At 40.9% G+C, this 23,277-nt stretch overlaps 1 protein-coding gene across 4 annotated transcripts in view; it reads left to right on the forward strand.

The window, feature by feature from the left end:
• Positions 1-23,277, forward strand: part of METTL15 (methyltransferase 15, mitochondrial 12S rRNA N4-cytidine) — a 104,235-nt gene that overhangs the window by 33,105 nt on the left and 47,853 nt on the right. For all 4 annotated transcript variants that reach the window (XM_081165524.1, XM_081165522.1, XM_081165525.1 and 1 more), the window contains one exon: positions 17,198-17,334. In XM_081165524.1, the coding sequence (XP_081021650.1) occupies positions 17,198-17,334 (137 nt within the window). The remainder of the gene's footprint in view (positions 1-17,197; positions 17,335-23,277) is intronic.

Genomic DNA, 23,277 nt, shown 5'->3' on the forward strand with positions numbered 1-23,277 from the left:
ATAAAAGAGGGACTTTATTTTTCTACACAAGGGCTGACAAATTAGATGGTGTAAAATTAGCATCAAATGTTCCTGTGTGTTGCTCTGAAGTGCTGTCACAGAAACCCTGGAGTACCAGGCCTTTGCACTGAGAAGATTCTGATATGGAAAGTGAAACAGGACTCATCCCATTTGCCTTTCTTAAAATAGCTCAGTTTATTTGTTTTAAATGAAGGGTCGGCACAAAGTAACTTCTAAGCATGTATTGTAAGGAGAATAAGGACGTGCACAATATTACCTTTGGAGATCTTTTAGAACTCTTTCAGGGTTTGGTTCTGTGTCTAAGATTGCATCCTATTCTTTCCAAATACGGAACTACAAATGAGTGAGAATTTTCTTCTGTGATGATTTTGTTGTTGTTGTTTAGTCGTTTAGTCGTGTCCGACTCTTCATGACCCCATGGACCAGAGCACGCCAGGCACTCCTGTCTTCCACTGCCTCCCGCAGTTTGGTCAAACTCATGTTCGTAGCTTTGAGAACACTGTCCAACCATCTCGTCCTCTGTTGTCCCCCTCTCCTTGTGCCCTCCATCTTTCCCAACATCAGGGTCTTTTCCAGGGAGTCTTCTCTTCTCATGAGGTGGCCAAACCTTATTCTTACCCTTACCTTATTCTTGCAGGTAATGAGGGAGGACTGAAAGAATTAGATGTGTTTATACTACTGGAAATATTGATAAAAATAGAACAATACAGGTAGTAAACTTACACCTAACTGTGCCGTTTTGTTCATCTCTCTCACTCGCTTACATTCTTCGTTTTTAAAACTGGTACTCCCAAAACAATGAGTGGACAGTATCCAACAAAGTAGTTACGTTACTTTAAGGACTTCAGGCTGCTCGATGGAACTTCCCTCCCTTCCCTCTTCCTTAATAAATAGAGTCGAAAATGTAAATTGTGGCTGAAGCATACCTGAAGTTAAAAAAAATCCACATAATTCAAAATAGTGTGTTGATATGCACTTAATTTCAAACATGTTTGATAAATGACTGTTAGAAACTGCTGACTACTGCCTCAAATGGCAAGCTCAGGGAAGTTTGGGGAGCTGCTAAGCAGTGTCACATGTGGTCACTTACGGTTCTCAGTCCTAACTTCACCCAGGCTAGCTGCTGGTTCTGGCATATCTTGTGTTTCTAGTTTCTATTCTCCTTGGTCATGACTCCTGATGTTTTTCTCCAATTCTGTCTTTTGGTTTATGCTCTGTTCCTAATTGCTCTTCATTTCTGACTCCTGGCTTGTTCTCTAGCTCTGCCTTCTTCATTAGCTTCTGATTCATTGTTCTTCAATCCTGACTGTAGTTTCTGGTTTATTCAGACTATTGCTGACAGTTCATAATTTGATGTGATTTTCCTCAGAGACTATTTCAAAACAAGTCACCAAAATTATATTGAGAACAACACTTTTTTTGTTTCATGTATTTTAATTTTTTGAAAACCACTGCTCAATTGTGAACATTTTTTATAAGTTATTCCCATTACTGTATATTAGTTTGGAAAAACATGTGGCATGCCATCATTATTTAATATACATTGTATACATGCTATATTGTAGGATTTTACACAGATTAATTTTTCATCGGACAGTTAGTTTGTGGATTTAATTTTTTCCAGTAGGTAGTATGCTGGTAGTTGTGTTATAATCATATACTGGTGAGAAATTTGAGCTTCAATAGTAAGAAATTAATCTGGGGTAAGAAATTAAAATAAGATTAATTTCCCTATGAGCTTGAAATACTCTCCATTTTGTAAAACCGACCTCACATAAATATAAATCACAATAACTTCATGTTCTTTAATTATGTATTGGTGTATTGTACCTGCATCCTAAATGAGAATATGAGCATCTCGAATTTCAGTGTATCAGAGGTCATTAAATCCTCTCTTCCTCAGAAGCATTGTATTTCTAATTACTGAAAAATGTAGTATATATGTAGTGTTCACTTCATAGTAGCTTTTCTCCTCTCAAGAGACATGGTTGCCTCACTTTAAATCTGCACACACATTTCTGAAATGTACAATAACAAAAACATGTATTGGGAAAACTAGAAGAAAAAACAAGGTAGTGGTTATGTTTCGATGGCCTAATCTGATGGTCCTGCCAAGTTAGGTTTTCTGTGGTAGTCTTGTTTTGTGGATATAAAATGTTAACTGATTTTTGCAGGTGTTCCTTTTTAATTGTTATTTGTAGCATGGTATGTAGTTGTTTTGAGTTAAACATATTTTTTGTGCATTTTATTTTCCCAGTGCAACATCTTATGTTTGACAAGGTGCTGAGTAATCTGAGCAATTTGCTTTTGCCTCCAACGCACCCACTAAATGTATTGTACTGCTATAAAGCAGGGTAGCTGCGCAGATGCTAATACAGCAATCAACCACATTGCATGTTAGCGCAGGCAGATTTATATGTGATCTTCTCCCCTTCGTGCTATTGTAGGGTTAATCGTGCTGGGCTTCTGAACCAGCCAACTGTGTTTAGCGACCCCAGTGCAGGGCTTCCCCAGACAGAAGTGGAAGACAGGCTCTGCTTTCACCAGATATAAGAGGGAGCCTCTTGTCTGCTTCAAGAGACTGTTGGTCTCTTTGATCAGCATCTGGGCCTATTCGTTTGCCTGTTTTTATATATTCTGCACCTTATCAGTGTCTAGGCACCCTGTCAGAGAAGCAGGAAGGGAGGCAGAAAGAATTCTGTGTGGGAGCGGCTTGTTGCTTCATGGGACAAGATGAAGTGCTTCTGCGTGTAAGACGCTGAAATTCAGTGCGAGTTGTTTGAACTAAGAAAGCTGTTGATGACTTCTTTGGTGGTGGCGTAGAACTGCCTCTAACAGGCCATTGTTCCGACCCATCTCAACTATTTCAAAAACCCATTAGGGCAATACTTTTATAAGGCCAATCAAAATGTCACTAAATAGCTTTTGAGATACCCAGAGCTCTTCATGAGGCTAGATGGTTAAACACATGCACACCAGGATGGAGAGAGAGAGAGAGAGAGAGAGAGAGAGAGAGAAGTTTGCAGATAATGAAGCTCTTGTACAGGCTGAAGATGGACTGTGTAACAGACATTCAAATCAGGCTCTGTTAGGAGCTGTGCTGGTCGTGCCTATGGCTGCTGAGAACAGGGAACCAAATGATGGTTGATATCCCATATGTGAAAATAAAAAACCCAGTTGTTATCCAAGTTTGTCTGCATCCTAAGGAAAAACATGCAGTTTGGAGTGAGCCCAACTTTTACTGTTAGATTTGAGCTTGCCTGTACATTTTCACTGTATTGGGTACATTTTCACTGTATTGATGCAACAAACCTCTTCTTGTGCAATGGAACTTTCCCCTTCAGAGCAGATTTGGGGGAGGAGAAGAAGAGGACGTCTTGCTGGAAGACTCCCCAATTCCCGAAAAACATGGCTAAAAATAAAAACGATATTTTCATGCTAAAATCTTCCATTCTATCCATATTTAAAGTTATTCAAGTTTACCCGATTAATTAACCAAATGTCTGGTGGCTAATAAGATAAAATGCCCTACTGTAGACCTGGGGTACAACCCTAACCTCTCTTGCCATGCAGTAAATCCCATTGAATTCAACAGGTCTTACTTCTGCATAGACATAGAATTGCATTACGAGTACACTTTATTCAACTGTGTGCATGTGCAGAATAGGTAGTAGGGGTGAGAGGGAACCATGTGGCTAAGAGGCAGAGGAGTAAACCATAATTGTCAAGTCCCGCCCACTGCTATGATTGCTGTAAAATGTGTTTTTTTGAGGTCATCGCAATGGAAGATCACACACGGTGTGAATACAGTGTTGAAACCAACTAACTAAAAAATCTGGGAAACTCTTGCAACAAGGTTGTGTCTGAATACACCACTATTCTGCAGTGAGCTATGTATTTTACTGATGTATAATGCTTAGAATTTGTTGTTGTTGTTGTTGTTGTTGTTGTTGTTGTTGTTGTTGTTATTATTATTATTATTATTATTATTATTATTATTATTATTATTATTAAATTAATTAATTATACCCCACCCATCTAGCTGCGTTTCCCCAGCCACTCTGGGTGGCTTCCAACAGGAGATTAAAAATACATTAAAACATCAGTCATTAAAAGAAACAACTTCCCTACATTTATTAGTATTGTTCAGCCTGAGATCAGTGCTATTTATTTAAGAGTCTTCATTTCTACCAAGTGCTTTTTGCTTTTACGAAAGCAAAATCCTTGAATCTGGGTAGCTTGCCTGATTATTTCCACAATCTTGCTCAATGTAAATCACTTGAGTCTTAGCTTGAAGTTATTGTTAATTTAGCATCTTCCTGCCTTGTGTCCTCCTATGCCCTCTTCACTGTGAATTACCATGATGATATGATGTGGGGTAGAAAGCAGAGGCTATTTGTGTTGCTCTGCAGCAGAGCTATCTGCATTTCTGAAGTGGTACCATTGGAATTTGGGAATAGACAACCAATCTTCGTTGTCAGATTAAATTTGTTTACATTAATGGGGTCAAATTACCCAAGCCAGAGGAGTGGGGATATCTGTGTGCACCACAGGCTGTCTTAGAATTTTCTGAAGCACCTATTCCCACTTTTTATAATATTAGTTAATGTGTTATTAAAGTAGTTTTTAAAAGTGGAGTGCATAAAGACATGACAGCAGTGATGAAACTGCTGTGGAAGTGTTCTCCTTCCCTTGCTGTAACAGTTTTCAAAACCTAAAAAACAAAGAGGACACCCCCCTTTAGAAAGAATAGCAATGATAAAACATGTCTAAATATATAAATAACAGCTCTAAATATAGGGCACAAGGGGAAGGGGACGACAGAGGATAAGATGGTTGGACAGTGTTCTCGAAGCTACCAACATGAGTTTGACCGAACTGCGGGAGGCAGTGGAAGGCAGGAGTGCCTGGCATGCTCTGGTCCATGGGGTCACAAAGAGTCTGACACGACTAAACAACAAAATATATGTTTAAGCAGATAACTATTCCAAGCAGTGGATAAACAGAAGCAAAGTGCACAACTCACTTGAAGCCCAATGTCTGGGGCACAAGGTTTGCTCTAGAGCAGAGGTAGTCAACCTTTTTATTGCTGCCACCCACTAATGCATCTTTCTTGAAGGTAAAATTTCCCTACGGCCCACCAATGCTCGATGGAAGGAGGATTCAGCTTGTGCTGTAGAACCCCCTACTGCCCACCGATAATCCTGAAACGCCCAGTAGTGGGTGGTAGGGACCAGGTTGACAACCCCTGCATGCAGGTTAGTATAGCAGCAAAGGTGTAGAGAAGCAGAACACATCCTGGTGCTTCTGGTACATCTGCACGCAACCTCAAAATGCTGCTTGAGAAGCAGCATATAGAAATGAGAACCCGATCCTTGCTGATGCTGCAATCCTATGCCCACTTATCTGGAGGAAGCTGTATTGAACTCCATGTAATATATAGTCATATATAGAACTCCACTGTGAAAAGGTTTAAAACATGCTAATCATCTGTGTGTCCCTTGTCCTTGTAGAAATGTATTATTTTGTAGTCATTAAGTGTTGCTGTGTTTGATGCAATCAACCCATCAACAATTTTTTCCTAGATTTATTATTTATGGAAAGAAAGAGAACTGTTGTGTTTAATAATCTCTGAGAATAAGCATAGCATTCCGAGTTTGCTTATTCCTGGGACAGTGACAGCACTAGATTTTCCCATGCTATTGTTTGGTTTTCTCATAGATAGATGGTGGCAATCTGTTGCAGGTATAAAGGTATAATGCCTGAGATTGTATATTTGTAGCAGTGTTTCCTTTGTGGTAGTCAAATTCTTCTACAAATACTGTTTATACAAAATTACTACTGTGCAATGACTTAAACTGGGTCTCTTTTAAATTTCCCCCATATATTCAAGCTTGTTCACTTTGCATTACATGTCACAACTACTAACATAATAATCTAATCTGCTCCCCTGCTACTTTAATTTGGATCATAACATACAGTGGTACCTCAGGTTACATACGCTTCAGATTACATATGCTTCAGGTTACAGACTCCGCTAACCCAAAAATAGTACTTCAGGTTAAGAACTTTGCTTCAGGATGAGAACAGAAATCGGGTGGCAGCAGCGCCGCAGCAGCAGGAGGCCCCATTAGCTAAAGTGGTGCTTCAGGTTAAGAACAGATCTCCGGAACGAATTAAGTATGTAACCAGAGATACCACTGTAGTTGAATCAATAGCCTGACTGTAATCTGATGATTTCATTCAGTTTGGGCCAAAAAACTTTTGTAAATATTTTGAAAAGATAATTCATGCTTTGAACAATGTGTATTAAATTATCATCCTAATTACTGTGCTTGTAGCTGACTATAACAATATTGCTTTAAAGTGCAGATTAAAGAAGAACATATATTGGTTCTAGTCTGTTTTCCTTAATGTTGTATTTATCGTTCAACAGAGAGCCTACTATTTACAATCACGATTTGAGTGTTCCAAAGCAATACATTATCATAGGCTGATGAGATTTATGCCATGATAGCTTTGTGTATGTTGTACTCGGCTGAGTTGTAAATTGAGTCCAAGCTTGAACTTGAGTTGACAGGAAAAAGACTCCATGTGTGTGTCAGACGAAAAGTGATACTGCTTCCATTAGTCGCCTTTAAATAGATTGATTGTTGCCATAATAAGCCATTCTGCAGTTGACACTGATATTTTGGATTGCTCCCTGAAATTAAACTGGTGTAAGCAATTTTGTTAATTTTTGGGTGCAGAATAGCAAAACAACCTGCAGAGAACAGCAGGAACAAATCAATTAAGGTTTTCGTCAAAAAGAGATAATTATAGAATAGTTCTTTTTAAATAAAACTGCGCATCATGACATGTTAATTTAAGGGTATGTTTGTTGATTATTTCTGTTGCATTCTCTTTGCAATATGCTGAAGTCAACTATAAAAGTGGCTAATGATGGATAGAAAATGAGGGGAAATCATTAATAGGACGGGGATGTGAGATGACTTTTTGACTATTGCGTTGTATAATTCTGTAGCACCTTTTCAATTATTTAGACTTAAATTTTATCTTACAGGTTTTGTTACCGTATTCTGGGGTATGTTGTTGCTCAGGACCACTATTAGTGTAAGGATGTCTTCTCATCTGACTTGGGCTTCTTCTACCTTTTCAGAATGTTAGGTCAGATTTTAATGCCCTCTCACATGTTTTCCATGAGGTATTGGGATTATGAAGCTCCTGTTAGAACAAAGTAATTAGTTACAAAGAGAAGGTGGTAGATTGTTGTCTGTGATGGTGGGCTTTTGGGGGTGTTTGGTTTTTTTTGCCTGTATCTCAGGTAACAAAATATGATGAGCTTCTTTAAGATGGAGAAGTGTTTGTGAATAGGGCCAGATCTAGGTATTTGTGAGCCCTTCCTGCCCACCCCTCCCTTGAACTTGCTCCTCACATTACACTCCTCCCTCTTCGGATCTTACTTTAGAACTACTCCACTTACCAGATGAAACGACAGACTTCAGACTTGTGGGATCTACTTTGGGTTTGTTTGTTTGTTTGTTTGTTTGTTTGTTTGTTTGTTTGTTTTACTAGGGTCTTGAAACCCACCAAGCAGAATCTGTTGAAAAGATCATATTCTTACAATTAATGAAATTTAATCCCAAGATTTATTTATTTTTCGTATCAGCACTTGATATGGGTTCATAATCCTCCCACACACAATTTCCCCTCTGGTTACCCCAACCTTTCTTCATTCAGCAATGTAATTTGGGATCTGGGAGGAAAAGGAGTTGTAGGTTCATTGCTACTCTTGTTAAGCAGCTGGGAGTCAGAAATCTTTGGTGATGTTCTGAAAGGCACCCAGAGATCTACCAGTTGTCCAGAGCTACCTTATGCTCAGCTCTGACTTAACATGTAAAGTGTGTGTGTGTGTGTGTGTGTGTGTGTGTGTGTGTGTGTGTTTCTTTTTGAAATCTAACTTTAACTAAGATGTGCATTCTGTTTTCCTGGGTGAGAGGAGCACATTGCAAGCAAGCATTCAAAGAAATACATAGAAATTACATTGCAAATTACTGATAAGAATCATAAAATTGAAGAGTTGTAGTAAGAGTTAAAGAATAAATAGAGTCCAGAGACCTTGTAATCCTGGTTTATCTTCATGTGCCTGTGTGGTGCTGCTTCGTCTGTGGAGCTACACCCACTCCCACCCCCCTTCAAGTTAGTGATGTTTTCTGTACATTTTTACAGCATGGAAGTCCCTTGTATTTGGCAGGTACCTTTCTTGCTTCAGCCTTCTGCTTGCAGTGGTTGATGTTTGGAGATGTGGGTCCAAGCATAGAAGGCTCTGTCTTAGAGACAGATGATTGAACAAATCTCTCATACTAGTATTTCAAAATTGTGGGAGTTTGCAGTCAATACAGCTAGCAAACATGAGGCTGGTTAGTTAGTGCATGAAGCATTAAGGACCACAGTGCTGAATTGCTAGAAGGACTCAGTTAAGTCATGCCCCCTCTTCTTCTGGAGAGTAAGTGAATCTTCTCTCACCCCCCCTTGCATCATGTAACCATCATGTTCCTGAGCTTACAGCACATGTTTGGAACTATATTCTGTATTTTCTACCCAACAATATTCTCCCTGTGTTTCTCCTTGCAGCTGCATGGAATAATGCATGTATCAGACCTGTGAATCTGTAAGTAAAGCGTTCTAACTTTATTAGCAGTATGTGGTCTGTTCCTTAAAAGGGGGGTAGAAAGAAGTGGGATAAGAAAAGTCTAACAACCTATATTCCTAACACTGTACTGCTGCACAAGTTGTGACTTGATTTTTGAGAGTTTAATATCAGCTACTGGAAATCTCCCCCTGCAGGAGAGTGTGCAAAGCCCCGCTTTTTGAATCCAGGCCATTTCTTTTTGTTGTTCACCCACACGTGGGTCCACGGGGATTCGTATATTTAATTCCCCACAAAAATGCATTGTAACCGCTTCATAATTAGTTTCACTTCCATGATCATATTTTTGTACAGCAAGTTTCCCGCACTTTCTGGATCTGATGAGGTCGACTTTATAAATGTGATGGTCTTTTAGAGAATGAGTGTAGTAGAAATATATTTTACTCACAATTGGGCTGTGGGGATGGAGCAGAACTTACAGGTTCTTTAGAATTTTGTTCCCTTTTATTTCTAATGTAACAGATGTTGTGCGGGAGAATAGAGACCTTCTTTTAAAAAAGAAAAAAAGCTCAAGCTGGATTTAACCAAAAGCCATAAATATGAAGCCAATTTGATGTGTGTATGTGGAGATTCCCATGGCAGACAGATTTGTTGGGCACATCAAACAATGTCGTTTCTAGCTTTTTATATTTCACTTGTCAATCTGTCTAGATCACATAAACTGATAACTAAGTAAGTGTGTGTGTGTGTGTGTGTGTGTGTGTGTGTGTATTGGCCATATAAAATGATATATGAGTTGTGACTACATAGAATGAGAAAGCCACAAGAAGTCATGGCTCTCAGTGCACCGTCAGTCATGAAAAACGTAGACTACTTCAATCTTTTAATTTTCATGTACTTAGAGTTTATGGTCTAAAGCTGACTAAAAACAAGTTCGTTGCAGCAAGAGGCGATTTCTGCTGTGAAGAAGTAGGATTTTGAACAGTAAGACTAAATAGTAAGACCAAACATTTGCAGAGTTTAGATAGGATGACTCATCCTAGTAACACCAATGATCTTTGTAAAATGGAGGGAAAATGAAATATATAGCATTGCATTGATTTGTTTGGTTTGTCTTTATAGCTTTTCCCTTCCTGCGGATTTTCTCCTTACATAAGTATATAGCATAGATATATGCAAGAAGAATGAGTTCTTTGTAGGCAGCTGCCCAACAGTGTCTGACAATGAGATGGAAAATGTTTGGTCTGACTTCTGACCTGATTTGAGAACCAGGCTGATTACCTATACCAGGAAATGGACCCTGATGCCTGGCTTTTGACCATCATAGCTTCCTGCACTGCTTGGAGGAGCTGTTTTGTGCTACTCAACATCTGCATAAAACTGCTATAAGTGGTTGCTCAGAGATTTGGAATATGGACACTATGGTGGCATTGAGATGTAGTGGGAGATTTTCTGAAAGGGGGCTTTAGATCATTAATGGTGGGTTAGGGTAAACATCCCAAAGCACATAAGGTCATGAGAACTTGGAGTGGGTAATATTCTTATTCCTTGTGGAGGATAATAGGATCGTGCCTGCAGTTTACTCCTAGTGTTGCCTGTGCTCCTGTAGACTCAGGTGGCCCATAACCAGAAGGGCCTTTACAAGTTTGGGTTGATATGACAGCGGCACCATATTCTGAGAAATGCTGTTCTGACCACGGGCATATGTATGCTGGTATTACTATAATGAGCTGAACGTGGGGCTGTATTTGAAGACTATTCAAAATCTGCTGGTACAGCTACTAAATGTGAGATACATTATGCCTCTTGAAAGAACTGCATTGGATCACAGCTTTAAAGATACCAAACCGGAACTCCTGCTGTTCTTAATTCTGACAGATCCTCTAAACAAACTTTCCATCAGTACTTCAGACCCTTGGGATCCTTTGCTGGGTTCTCAAAAGTATTGTGCTTGTAGTGGGGGAGCCCCTGACACTGATTGGCTGCTATGGAGCGGCAGCAAAGAATGTTCATTTGCAATTGTCTGGGATTCAGACCAAACGCATGTACAGCCCAAGGACTTGGAAGATAGCCAGAGATGGACAGAAACTTAAGAAACAGGAAGACCAGGGATAAAGGCTCACAAGGATGGTGCATAATAATCAGTAGAGTAAGAGAAGAATTTGAAGAAATGGTAGGTGGTAAAGGAGGCTTGAGAAAATTGAAACAAGGGAAGTAAATCAATACAGGTGGCCCAATGAAAGGTGGAAGGGAACAGGTGGTGTAAGGGAACAGGTGGTGACATGGAGCTGAAGAAAGGAGGAGTCAAGTAGGAATGGGGCGAACCTTCCAAGTTGTACACATCAAGGATAGGGAGGGCAAATTGCTAATCACTCTGGAATCCGGGGGTGGGGGTGGGGGTGGTTATATATAGTTAAAAATGGATTACATTGTTTACTAATAACAATGCATAAACGATAAGAAAATATGAATGACTCATCCCCATCCACCACTGATTATGTATCATGGTGCCAATTAACTGTTGCTAGTGAAATAGCAATTTCTGTCACAGTTCATTCATTATGTTACTTTTGCTCACTCTTTGTCTCTTTTTCCTTCTCTTGGCTTCTCTCCTCAGTTGCTTCTCCCCTCTTCAATCTTCAGCCCTTCCTCACTGCATGTACTTCTTCAGCTACTCTGTTGCATTAACTCCCCACCATTTCCCTCCTCTTTCTTACTATATCCATATATTATATTTCTCTCTTCACAAATCTAGCACTATTACACCTTGCTGGGGTAGGCATTACACTGGGACTGTGCATTATTGACAGGAGGGAACTGAGCAGGCAAGGGAGGTTTGATGAGCTGGAAACCCATGTTATGTGGGTGTGAGATGCCAGAAGGGATAGGCTTACCCTGAGAGAGCTTTTGTTGTCACTGCAGTATTGTGAGCTGTAATCCTAATGGGGCAGTGAATGTCAAGAACTTGTGTATATATGTAGGTGAGTTTCCTATTGATTGGAACCAGCCAACCATTTATTGGACTGCAGATGTCTAGGCTATGAAATATTATACCATTAATATATAAGGTGATCAATAGGTTTGTAAACATTTGCACCCACACACATTTTGTTGGATCCAGAGTTGTGTGGACTAGTTGAAAATGGAAGAGGAGCAAACACGTTTCACTGGTTTCCCCTATGCTCCCCATTCACCTGTTCTAGAGGATTGGGAGACCCCTTGAAACAGTGAGAGGGTGTAGTAGGAACTTTGGGTGAGCTGATGATGATTGGTCAAGATAGTCTCCCCTCTCCCTGTCTGCCTGCAGGAAGCCAGTGGAGCAGGAAATTCTGCTGGATCCAGTTCTCTTCCATGAATGGAGAAGACTTTCCATTCAAAGAACAGCAGGTCTGGATCACACCCTTTGCATTTTGCGAGGTGGAAAAGCAAAGGCCCCAAAGCGATGACTGAGAAATATAAGCTTCTCAGGCGGCATCTTGTAATGTGTGATCAATGAAAGGAAGTGGGCAAAGCAATCCTAATGAGAGGGCTGGAGAGACATGGAGCGGTATCAGAAGTCCTACTGGTTCTTGCTAGCAAGGCAGAAGGTCTGTGAGGTTTTATTTCACTATTCCATCTCCAGGTTGGCATAGGTGAAAGGCTGAAACATTGTGGGGCTTTAGGATCCAGTGCATTCAAGACCTCTGGCACCTTGTGGCCCACCTAGCTACATTCATTCTGGGGGCCTTTCTGCTGGTTACTACCAGCAATAACTTAGAACAAGCTGGGACCTCCACTGCAGTGGTGCCCTCCCAAGCCCAGTGGCTCTCCTTTCCACCAGCAGTGAGTGTGGCACACAAGAGCCTAACCCCACTCCCCATCCATCCATCCACATCCAGGGTGTGTGTTGGACTGTAGCCTAAGCCATCATTGCAGACCTCACCGAAAAGGAAAATTAAAAAATCCTACTACACTGCAGGAACAAAAGTCATTAATAAGAATGATTATCTAAAGATCAGTTTTAATACTCTTGCATTGTGCGATTTATGCTTTTATTCAGTACAGCCAGAGATCTAATGGAACAAAATATTTTTTCGTATTTTTTTCTATCTAATCTTGTTAAAAGGTGGAAAAAATAGTGACAAGAATACATTAATTCTAGAAAAGTAAATATTGAGACATACTGTTGAAAAACATGACAAAGTGATTTAAACCAGTAATATAATTTCAAAGTGAAGATCATTATCTCTTCTTTAAATGCAAACTTAAGGTGATGGACTTCCATAGATGTATCACTAAATTTGGGGTGGGGGGAAGGAGCATTGGAGTGCTTTGTTTTTCTGTGGCTATCATGGGAAACTTGAATACTTTCAAAAATGTACAGTCACAAACTGATTTTAAAATTCCTATGAGAAACTGTAGCAGGGCATCATAACTTAACTATAGAAGTGTGACTCATTGCAGGAAGTGGTATAATCATCTTTTCTGGTATTTACAGGACCATGGGGATAAAATGTCATCTAGTTGTACAGAATTATCCCCCCCCTCCAAAAAAGGGGGGGAACGGGGGGGGGGACAGGCAAGGTGTGTGAAGTATGCCCAAACTAATGATCTGTTTTCTGTGCTCTTGAACGTTGAATGAATTCTGTAATTAATGTATTACGAAGTGTTGGGAATATGCTTAAGCTATTAGTACAGTGCAGTCCTGTATGTCTGCTCAGAAGTAAATCCAATTGAATTCTGTCGGGCTTACTCCTAGGAAACTGGGTATAGGATTGCAGCCTTAATCTTCCAAAAGGAAGATTAGTTATATATGACACAATATTTTTTTTAAAAAATGTGTTGAAGTCAGCCTTTCAAATACTGTCTCTGGGTTGGCCAGGGAAGCGCAGAATAAAGCATACATGTTCTTCCTATTTGTATGTACTTCTGTCAAGTTCTAGTGCAAACCAGGAACTTTAATTATGGCATTTTATTTGGAAGTTCCATCTTACCTACTCTTAAATTTTAAATTGACTAAAAATGATCTGTGTGTGAGCAGTCCTGCTGTTCTGTCCATCTTACTTGGAACATAGCGTAAACACCCTACAAGTCTGGGATGCTTGTCCGAACTTTTGCTTTGTTACCTGCCATCGCTTCCATTTTCTATGCATGACATGACCTTTTGGGTTTTTCGCTTTTGTGCAGCCATGTTGGCCTATTCAGAGCGCTCTGATTTTTATTTTGTTGGAATTGTTTATAGTTGCCACTTAGGCACTCATACATAGAAACTCCCACCCATCTTGGGCTCCTTTTCCCATTACTGTAGCTAGCTATAGAATACTGTTCCTCTGGGCTTTCCTGAAATCCAAGGTTCATATTTAACTTTAGATACCCTCTATTAAGAACAGACAAAATTATCTTTCTTTTCCAATCTTAGTGCTAAGCAGCGGAGAGATAATGCCTGCCTGTTTAAGAGTAAAAGGCAGCATTGCCACTTGCCCCTGCTCTGAAGCAGGGGTGTGGAGAAACGCTGACTTTGCTTTTCACAGATCATAATGTTCAAAGTAAAAGGGCAGTGTTCCCACCCACCTTCACCTCCGGGCTCGAGTGGGAAGGGCTGGTTGTATGTATGCATGTGCACCTGTGTTTACGTATGTTTGTGTGTGACAGTGTATGCATGTGTGTGTGATTGAGTGCTGTGGGCCTGGTTGTCTCGTGTGTGTGTCCTGTATGTGTGAGGTCACTATGTGTAATGTATACATAGCATATGTGTACATGCACACATAGGTCCACCACATCTACCACTGACCTGTAGCCTCAAAGGTATACCTGACCATCTTTAGGGTCAAAAGAGTTTAGCCACCCTTGGTCTGGGGAGATGTGCCTGTTCTTAAGCTTCAAGTACTACGGGCTCCTGCCCCTCCTCTCATGCCACCCCCACCTCTTTGCCACCCCCTCCCTTAAAGGTAAAGGGACCCCTGACTGTTAGGTCCAGTCGCGGATGACTCTGGGGTTGTGGCGCTCATCTCGCTTTACTGGCCGAGGGAGCCGGCGTACAGCTTCCGGGTCATGTGGCCAGCATGAGTAAGCCGCTTCTGGCAAACCAAAGCAGCACATGGAAACGCCGTTTACCTTCCCGCCGGAGCGGTACCTATTTATCTACTTGCATTTCATGCTTTCGAACTGCTAGGTTGGCAGGAGCAGGGACAGAGCAACAGGAGCTCACCCCATGGCGGGGATTTGAACTGCCGATCTTCCAAACGGTAAGCCCTAGGCTCTGTGGTTTAACCCACAGCACCACCCACGTTTCTACCCCCTCCCTTAATCTCACCCAACTCCCCTCCATCCCTTCACAGATCCTTAAACCCTGCCCTGGTGGACAAAGGAGAGATGGGGGGAGGGACATGGGAAGATCTGCACAGGCCTCCCACTTGCCCACTCACTGCCAGCCGGCTCACAAGTTGTCTCCCATAAGCAATCAGCAATGGTAGCAACAGGGAGAGTGCTTGCCCATCATGGCATCTCCCCACTGTCCTGCCTTGTTGTCACTTTCTTCATCCTTGGCCTCTGATGCTGCTGTGGCCAAAGCGGCAGCGACACAATGACAACAGATCAGGATGGTTGATGGGGAACTACCCTGCCCTGTCCTGGCTGTTCTTCTGCAGTTCATCTGGGTCACCCACGCCGCTTGCTTGCTTACCTACCTGTCTCTGCCTCCTGCCTGCTGTTCCGTCATCACACTGAAGTTGGCATGGCCACCTATCAGCGGCCCTGCAAACTGCAACATGATGACATATTTTGTTACAAAAACATAGTAAGAAAATGGGAAAACAGGTTTGATAAGATTGAATAGCAGAGCATAAAAGCCATACAAATATGTGATCCACATGAGAACAACTCTGTTTTTCACTATAGTGAATCTATTTTCTGTATCTATATTCTGCTGGGGTTTTCTTTTAGCAAATTACCTTTCAGCTGTTTCTTCAATTATGCTATATTAAAACAAAGCATCAGGCCAGTAGAACAGAGCTGTTGATAAATGGCAGAGCATGTGAAATTACCAAAGCAGAACATCTCCATATGCAATATTGGTATCACTTAGTGAAGTAATAGCTGGAAAAAAGAAGTGCAAAACCTGATATTATTCAGCAATTGCAACTTGAGGATTGCTTCTCTTGAGTTGTTTTTAGCACAAGTTGACTTTTTAAAGTCAGTCTTTTCAGAAATACATGCGCATTATGGCATTGTGAACAACTCAATTTCATGTCTCCAGGTCAGTTCATGTTCTTTAATTGCCTAGTTTGTGAAATACATTTTAAAAATACAGTTAATATGCATGTACTATTGGATTGGCAGTCCTAGGAAAACGCTTAAATTAATATGTGTAATCTGGACACAGGAACTTGTTAATAATTAACTTTTCATAGTAGCATCTAGGAGTGTCCTAGAAAGTTATCTACTTACACTTTTATACAATATATATCAAGTTCTTTATAAGTATCCCTCACAAGGCAATGCACAAGTAGAACTATAGAACTGCAGGAAATGTATGACACATTATCTTAAGGAAGCTCAATATTACAAAGCTAAGTTTATAAGGCCATCTTGAATCCTAGTACTGTAGAGACCAAATGAATGTTAATTAGAAGAGAATTCCTCAGCTGCAGTGTTACCAATGAGAAGACCCTGTCTTGGAGGCTCAGCATCTTAACCTATTACTTGGATGGACCCCTGAGCAGGATATCTGGTGCAGATCTTGGAATACAGTACAGGTGATTCTAAAACTCAAGAAAAGGGAACTTCTGGTTTGTGGACCAAACTATACCTGCCAGCAGTCCTAATTTGACATGTGAGACTGGTTTTCCCCAGTCACACCCACTTACCCCACACCAGATGTCATAATGATATCAAGCAGCTGACAGGTAGGCAGCCCCACTTACCTGTCAAAAGTGGACCACAGAGGGTGGACCAGTTCTGCATCTCGCTTGGCAGCCAAATCCAGTTGCCCACCCTTTCTTAAGGTAATTGTGTTCCACACTGTTTAATGCCTTGAAGGTTAATACCAGTGCTTTGTGTAACCACCATAGTTGTCAGTGCAAAAATATTATCGTGCTCAAACCTTCTGGTCTCATTAGCATCATGACAGCTGCATTTTGCATTAGTCAAAGTTTCCAAGCCTCATTCAGATGACACTCCACATAGAGCAGATTGCAGTGGTCCTGTTGGGACTATTGTGGCCAAGTTGTACCACTGCAGGTAGCTTGACCTACCACAGCTATCAAACGTGACCTCTGAATGGTGAAGTTTCTTTTCCACTTCTTTTGGAAGTTAAGACATCTTCAAGGGTGTGGACTGATGGCAAATGGTTTTTCTGTGAGTTATGTTTTCCATTTAGGAACCTAAGGACTGCTGATGCTGATCTCAAAATGCAAATATACGCATAATGATTGGGTAAATAATACGATCAACAATTTAAAGGTTAATAAGCAGAGATGGATGCTAAACTTTAATTCCCCCCTGCACTATTAAGTAAAATAACAAGGTTATTATTTTTCTACCTCTCAGTGTATTCTTGATATGACATTTGGAGCAGGAGGCCATACCAAGGCGCTTATGCAAGAGGCAGCAGATATTAAAATATATGCTCTTGACAGAGATCCCACAGCCTATCAACTGGCTCAGCGGCTTTCTGAATCTCACCCGTGAGTACAATTCATTCCAGGTCTAATATGTTAATAGCATAAGAGTGTGCACACATGCATGTGTTTGCATGACCCCTGGGGGCCTTTCCAACTCTGAAACTCTTTGGTTCTATGATAATAAAATAAAATTAATGATACAAATTTACACCAGATAGTTTGCTCTGGTAGAATATATATACATTACAGGTAGAATTTTGAAAGCAGAATTACATGCCCCAACTTGCATGTGTGTGTGTGTGTGTGCGCACGAGTATATACAGTATAATTTGAATTTAATGCCTTGAGCTACTGTTGTTACAGCCATGTATACTTCAGCTAATCACCACCGTGGGAGTCTTTAGGTTGAAGGTCAATTTTTAAAATGCAATAAATAATTTATAAGTTTTGTAAAATAAGTATATTACTTTTATTATTTATTGATTTATTAATCACCTCTACAACTGTCTCAAGGCCGTGTACACTGGAAACAACATAAACAAAACAAAAAACTAGCAAATGCAATTAAAGCAAAAAGGAAACCAAGCAAAATAGATGCTCATGGCAAAGTTCCATGTATCCAGTTGGGAAAGCCTGTAAATATGTATTTGGTTGTTTTTGGAATGTGCAGACAGTGGCCCCCTGTTGTGTCTCAACAGGAATGATATTCCACAAAACAAGGGCAGCCACGCTAGAAGCCCTGCTCCAAGTTACTGCAGTGTGAGCTTCTGAGGTCTTTGGAAGCTACAGGAGGAGCTCTCTTGCAAAGTGAAGAGCAACTCCACAAAAGTTCTTTCTTCCCCTTCTGTTGTACTGGAAATATAAGGGATAACTTGTTGTCTTAAGTAACCTGGTCCTGATCTCTAGAGGGCCTCATGTGTTATTACCAACACTTTGAATTTGGCCTGGCAGCAGTTTGTTAGCCAGTTCAAATCCTGCAAGTAGGGTATTATATACTGGCAGTGTCAGAAGCTGAGATATGAAAGCTAGGAGCTAAATGACACTTTAAACCTAGGGTTATGGGCACAACAATGGAATGTCTAGGCTCACTTTTTTATAACAAAAATACAAAGCTGAAAATGAATGAACTGCAGCTAAAATATTACGTTAATTTTTTCACATGGTCTAGTCCTTCCCCTGCCCACCCCACTAATATTCTTAAGAGGGTCTCTTCTTCAGTCTTCAGAGAATAGCTGGAAGTGAGGAGGCAGGAAAAGGTCCTCCTTTCCTTCTACTCCACAGTTTTAATCTGAAGTGTTAGGCACAGTACTGTGCCCAGAGCTCAGAAACTGCTCGCGCTAATGAAATTCCCGGTCGCAAAATGCCCCTAGAACAATGGGAACACTGTATACTGGCAGTAGTTTGTCCCCAGAGGCAACCTAGCCACCGCATTCTACACTAGCTGCAGCCTCTGGACCAGATCCAAAGATAATCGCTAACCTGATCCAGGAATGGCCATAAAAGGCACTTCTAACCATTAAGGATACCTGAGCCTCCAGTGACAGCTGGAGCCAAGAGCAACCTCAAACGATGCACTTGCACCTTCAGAGAGAGTATAACCCCATCCAGGGAAGGCAACTTACTGACTTCCTAGACCTAGGAATCACTCACCCGCAGAGCCACCCCACCACTGATTCCAGGCACTGGTTCAGGGCCTTCTAAGTCAGTCCCAGTTCCGATGTTTCAGAAAAAAGAGAGTTGGATATCATCAGCATACCTTGGAGAGGGTGCTTAAGGATCATATGTATGGCCCTCCACATCTCACTGTTCCCCAAAGTATCACATAATACATACATAATGTTATTTGTATGCTGCCTTTCCATAGTTAAACCATGCTTAAGGTGGCTTACAACATGAAAAAAATGAAAAATTGCAACATAAACAAAAAATAAAAACATCAAAAAGTACACAACCAAACCAAACAATTTCCACATAATCCATAATAAGATCTAAAATAAAGATACAAACAAGTAGTATCAAAAACTGCAACAACCCTGCCCCCAACGAAAACCCCTAAACAATTCCCCAACCCAAGTCTTTCTTCAGTAGCCTCAGCTTTATATGGAGTCAGTCAGGGCCTGCAAGGTAGAAAGCAGGTCTTCCAGGTCTCACAGCCAAAATCAGTTAGAGACCATAAGTCTCCAGGGAAGGAGCACCCTAATGAGTTCCCACCCCACCCCTAAAGGGGAAGCTCACACTATCAGAGGCAAGTCATTAATCTAGTACAGGGGTCAGCAACCTTTTTCAGCCGTGGGCCAGTCCACTGTCCCTCAGACCATGTGGTGGGCCGGACTATATTGGGGGGGGGGGGGGGAGAAATGAATGAATTCCTATGCCCCACAAATAACCCAGAGATGCATTTTAAATAAAAGGACACATTCTACTCATGTAAAAACACAAGGCAGGCCCCACAAATAACCCAGAGGTGCATTTTAAATAAAAGGACACATTCTACTCATGTAAAAACATGCTGATTCCCGGACCATCCATGAGCTGGATTGAGAAGGCGATTGGGCCTCATCTGGCCCACAGGCCTTAGGTTGCCTACCCCTGATCTAGTACAGCCGTACCTTGGTTGATGAACACCTTAGCAGTCAAACCCAGAAGTGAGCGTTCCGGTTTGCAAACGTTCTTTTGGAAGCCAAACGTCTGGCTTGGCTTCTTCAGCTTCCAATTGGCTGTATAGGTCAGGACCCACCTGTACCCAGACTCTGAACACAAGATTTCCCTCGAAGAGAAGTAGTAGGACCTTACTCCCACAACTCCACCCCAGATGGCCCCTGCCCAAGCTTCAGGCCAGCTGATCCAGGCCTCTAGTCAGTGTCTGCTCTCACTGCTCAGATTCTGTCTAGTCTCGGACTTCTTGCTCAAAAACCTGTGTTAGCTGTTTTTCCCATCTTCTGAGAGTGGCAGAGTCATATAGCATACTGTTTACAACCAAATTGGTTATTAATGCTGTATGTGGATTTGTTACAGCATGGAATGCTTTGGGTTTTTCCTGGAGTTTAAAGACTCATAATTTTTGAGCAAGCTTAGCCCTTCTTTTTTTTTTCTAGCTGTGGTCTTCATTAAAGATGCAGTGCTGTTTTAATAAGAAAAGGAAATGGGTCAGGCCCTATTAGGTATTCAGTGTGTGGGTAGGAATCCTTTGACGTGCATTCGGGGGAAGCCTACAAGTTCGGAATTGCTGCAAAGATTCCAGAGCAAAATAGAATTCTGTCAGTTGCAATATATATTACAAATAAACCCTCTTACAGCCACTGAAAGTGAAAGGTTACAAAAGGTGCCTGCAATCTAGCACTTATGTTAGTATCATTGCAAACTTGAAAGGATGAGAAACCTACGCAGATCCTACACAGTGGAGTCAAGTTGTTATAATATACTCAGTTGGAAATGAAATCATACCTTAGATGAAGGAGGAAATAAATTCATCATATATATTGACTGCCTAAAATGTGTGTGCTTTGGTTCAAGGTGAAATTAAGTTTACTGCAACAAAATGAATTCTGATTTGTGTGTGTGTGTAAAATTTAGAATACAAACCCAGACACGCAAGAGGGAACACCTACAATTCAACTTTGTGCCTCTCTATGTGCCTGTTCAGTACATTGGCTTTTGTAATCTTTATGTGGCCTCAGTTTGGAAGAAATAATTGCAGGCCAGATGTCTGCATTGTGCAGAACTGTCTCTTCAGCTTGTCGCCTAGTAATACTTGTCTTTCAAAACTGGTTTGTGTAGTTGACCTTACAAATCATTATGTGAATAACCAGGAAGAAAGCCTTGAGGGGTGCATCGCAATTTTAATCATTTCTAAAAGAAAGGGCCATAGGTCAGTGGTGGTGTAAAATGTGTGTGGAACCTTTTCCAGTCCACGTTTCGCGTGCCTTTCTGAGTAACCTTGTGGCAACCACTAGTAGTGATCAGGACCAGAGGCAAAAGTGTCTTTCAACCAAGCAGACAAGAAACTTTATCTGAGTTCAAGGACATATTCCAACCAGGCAGAAACATGCAAGGGGGCACAAAGCAGGGCCAGTAAGGGCCATAGCCTGGGGTGAGTCCAAACAGCAAGATAGGGAAGTCTGGAAGGTTGCATTTGGCCTTGCATCTGTTCCTCATCCATGGTGTACATCACGTCTCTAGTTCAGGTCTGGACTACAACTCCCATCATCCCTAGTTAGCAGGACCAGTGGTCACGGATTTTGTGGTCCAAAAACAGCTGGAGACCCAAGTTTGGGAAACCCTGAACTAGTTCAATAAATAATATATGCAACCTTTTCCCCACCTCCATGCAATCCAAATTAGGAGGTACTAGGATGCATGCACTTTTTGCTGGGCACCTATCCCCTGCCCCCCAAATAGTGGCTGTGCCAGAGTTTAGAACTTGTTTATATTATGGAAGTAACTGGATATAATGTTAGTTTAGTTGCAGAGCTGTTCAAGGTTTTTTCCTCATCATCTTGAAATTGCCTTTTTCTTTCCTTCTTTGAGTAACTCTTGGAGAAACACTGCAAAATGACTATATAGTACTGCGTTGTGAATCATGCAAGCCTCTTTAAAAAATCCAATTTATATCAAATTTTCCTGTTGGTTGTAGTAGTGGAATTTGACAGCGATTTATGCTGCCATCAGCCAGAACTTACAAGACTGAGGTTTAATGTAATCAGGTCTGCCTCTCTCTTGCTAGAGCTCTCCTATAGAACCCTGAGAATGCTGAATTACTTTGTAACAGGTCCTATAGCTCTGTATCAGAACATGGTTTCCCAGTTTCTGAAGAGGCGGAATTACCTCAACTAGTATAGATACTCGTGACCAAACATATATATTGCACTTTGTGATACTTTGTTTCTTAGTGCTAGTTTTCAAATTATTTATTTGTTTGGAGCTCTTTGCAAGTCAGAGAATTATAACATATCAGCTTTAAAAATAATTGGCTCACTAGATTCTAGTCCTGCTAAACAATTATATCTCAGCTTAATAAACTGAGATACGAACACACCTTTTTTCCATGCACACATCCCCTTTGTTCTTCCCTTCAAACCAGGAAGTCTTTAATTAACCATAAGTTTCTGTTTTGTCTCAACTGGGAAACTATGGTTATCAGCTTCTGAACAAGCTAGAGTATTAATCACAGTTTGAAGCTCTTTTAATATCTTTCCTTGTTCCAAAGCTGGTAACTGCCTTTGCAGTGGTGGCTTATTGACAGTGTTGTTGTTGTTGTTGTTGTTGTTGTTGTTGTTGTTGTTGTTGTTGTTGTTGTTGTTGTTGTTGTTGTTGTATTTATTAATACCTTGCCTTTTCCCCTGACAGGACTGAAGGCACCTTACAAATAAAAATGAGAATTGCTAAAAACATAGACAAAACAATAATTTAAAAAACAATTGAACTGTGATAAAATTAAAACTATATACACATATAAAATCTGTTTTAAAGGTACAAATGATTCCATTAAAAACAGCATGATACTAACCCTTCCATTAAAAGCAGTCGGTTCCCAAAAGCCTGTTGGAACAAAGAAGTTTCACTTGCAAATGGACATTACATAGCATGGATGTTCAACAGTCCATAATAGGGAATGTCTTAAAGAAGGGGTGCTCATAATAAAAATGGGGCTCCTTTTCTGATCCAGAATATATGAAAACCCATTTTGAGCTTATTTCCAGTGTCAGGCTTCATACCTGGAATGTGTGTATGAAGTAGTGTTAGGGAATGTTTCTGTGCATATGTAGAGTGGGCATATTTCCCTCATCTCTGGACAACTGTTTCACACGTCTGCCCATAAGAGGTATGTCTTTTGCACTAGACTTCCTTGTAGGTACAAAGCCTTGCACTTCAGAAAGACAGAGAGAAAGAAAGAGAAAAGGTCTTTAACTTCTTAACATATGCTCCCTTTGCCATTCCCTCCTGCCTAATGACTCTAATACTGTTTTTGTTTAAAAACTTCCTCAACCATATGTGGGGAAGACTCCT

Source organism: Podarcis bocagei (genome assembly GCF_964188305.1).
Source record: "Podarcis bocagei genome assembly, chromosome: 1".
NCBI lineage: Eukaryota > Metazoa > Chordata > Lepidosauria > Squamata > Lacertidae > Podarcis > Podarcis bocagei.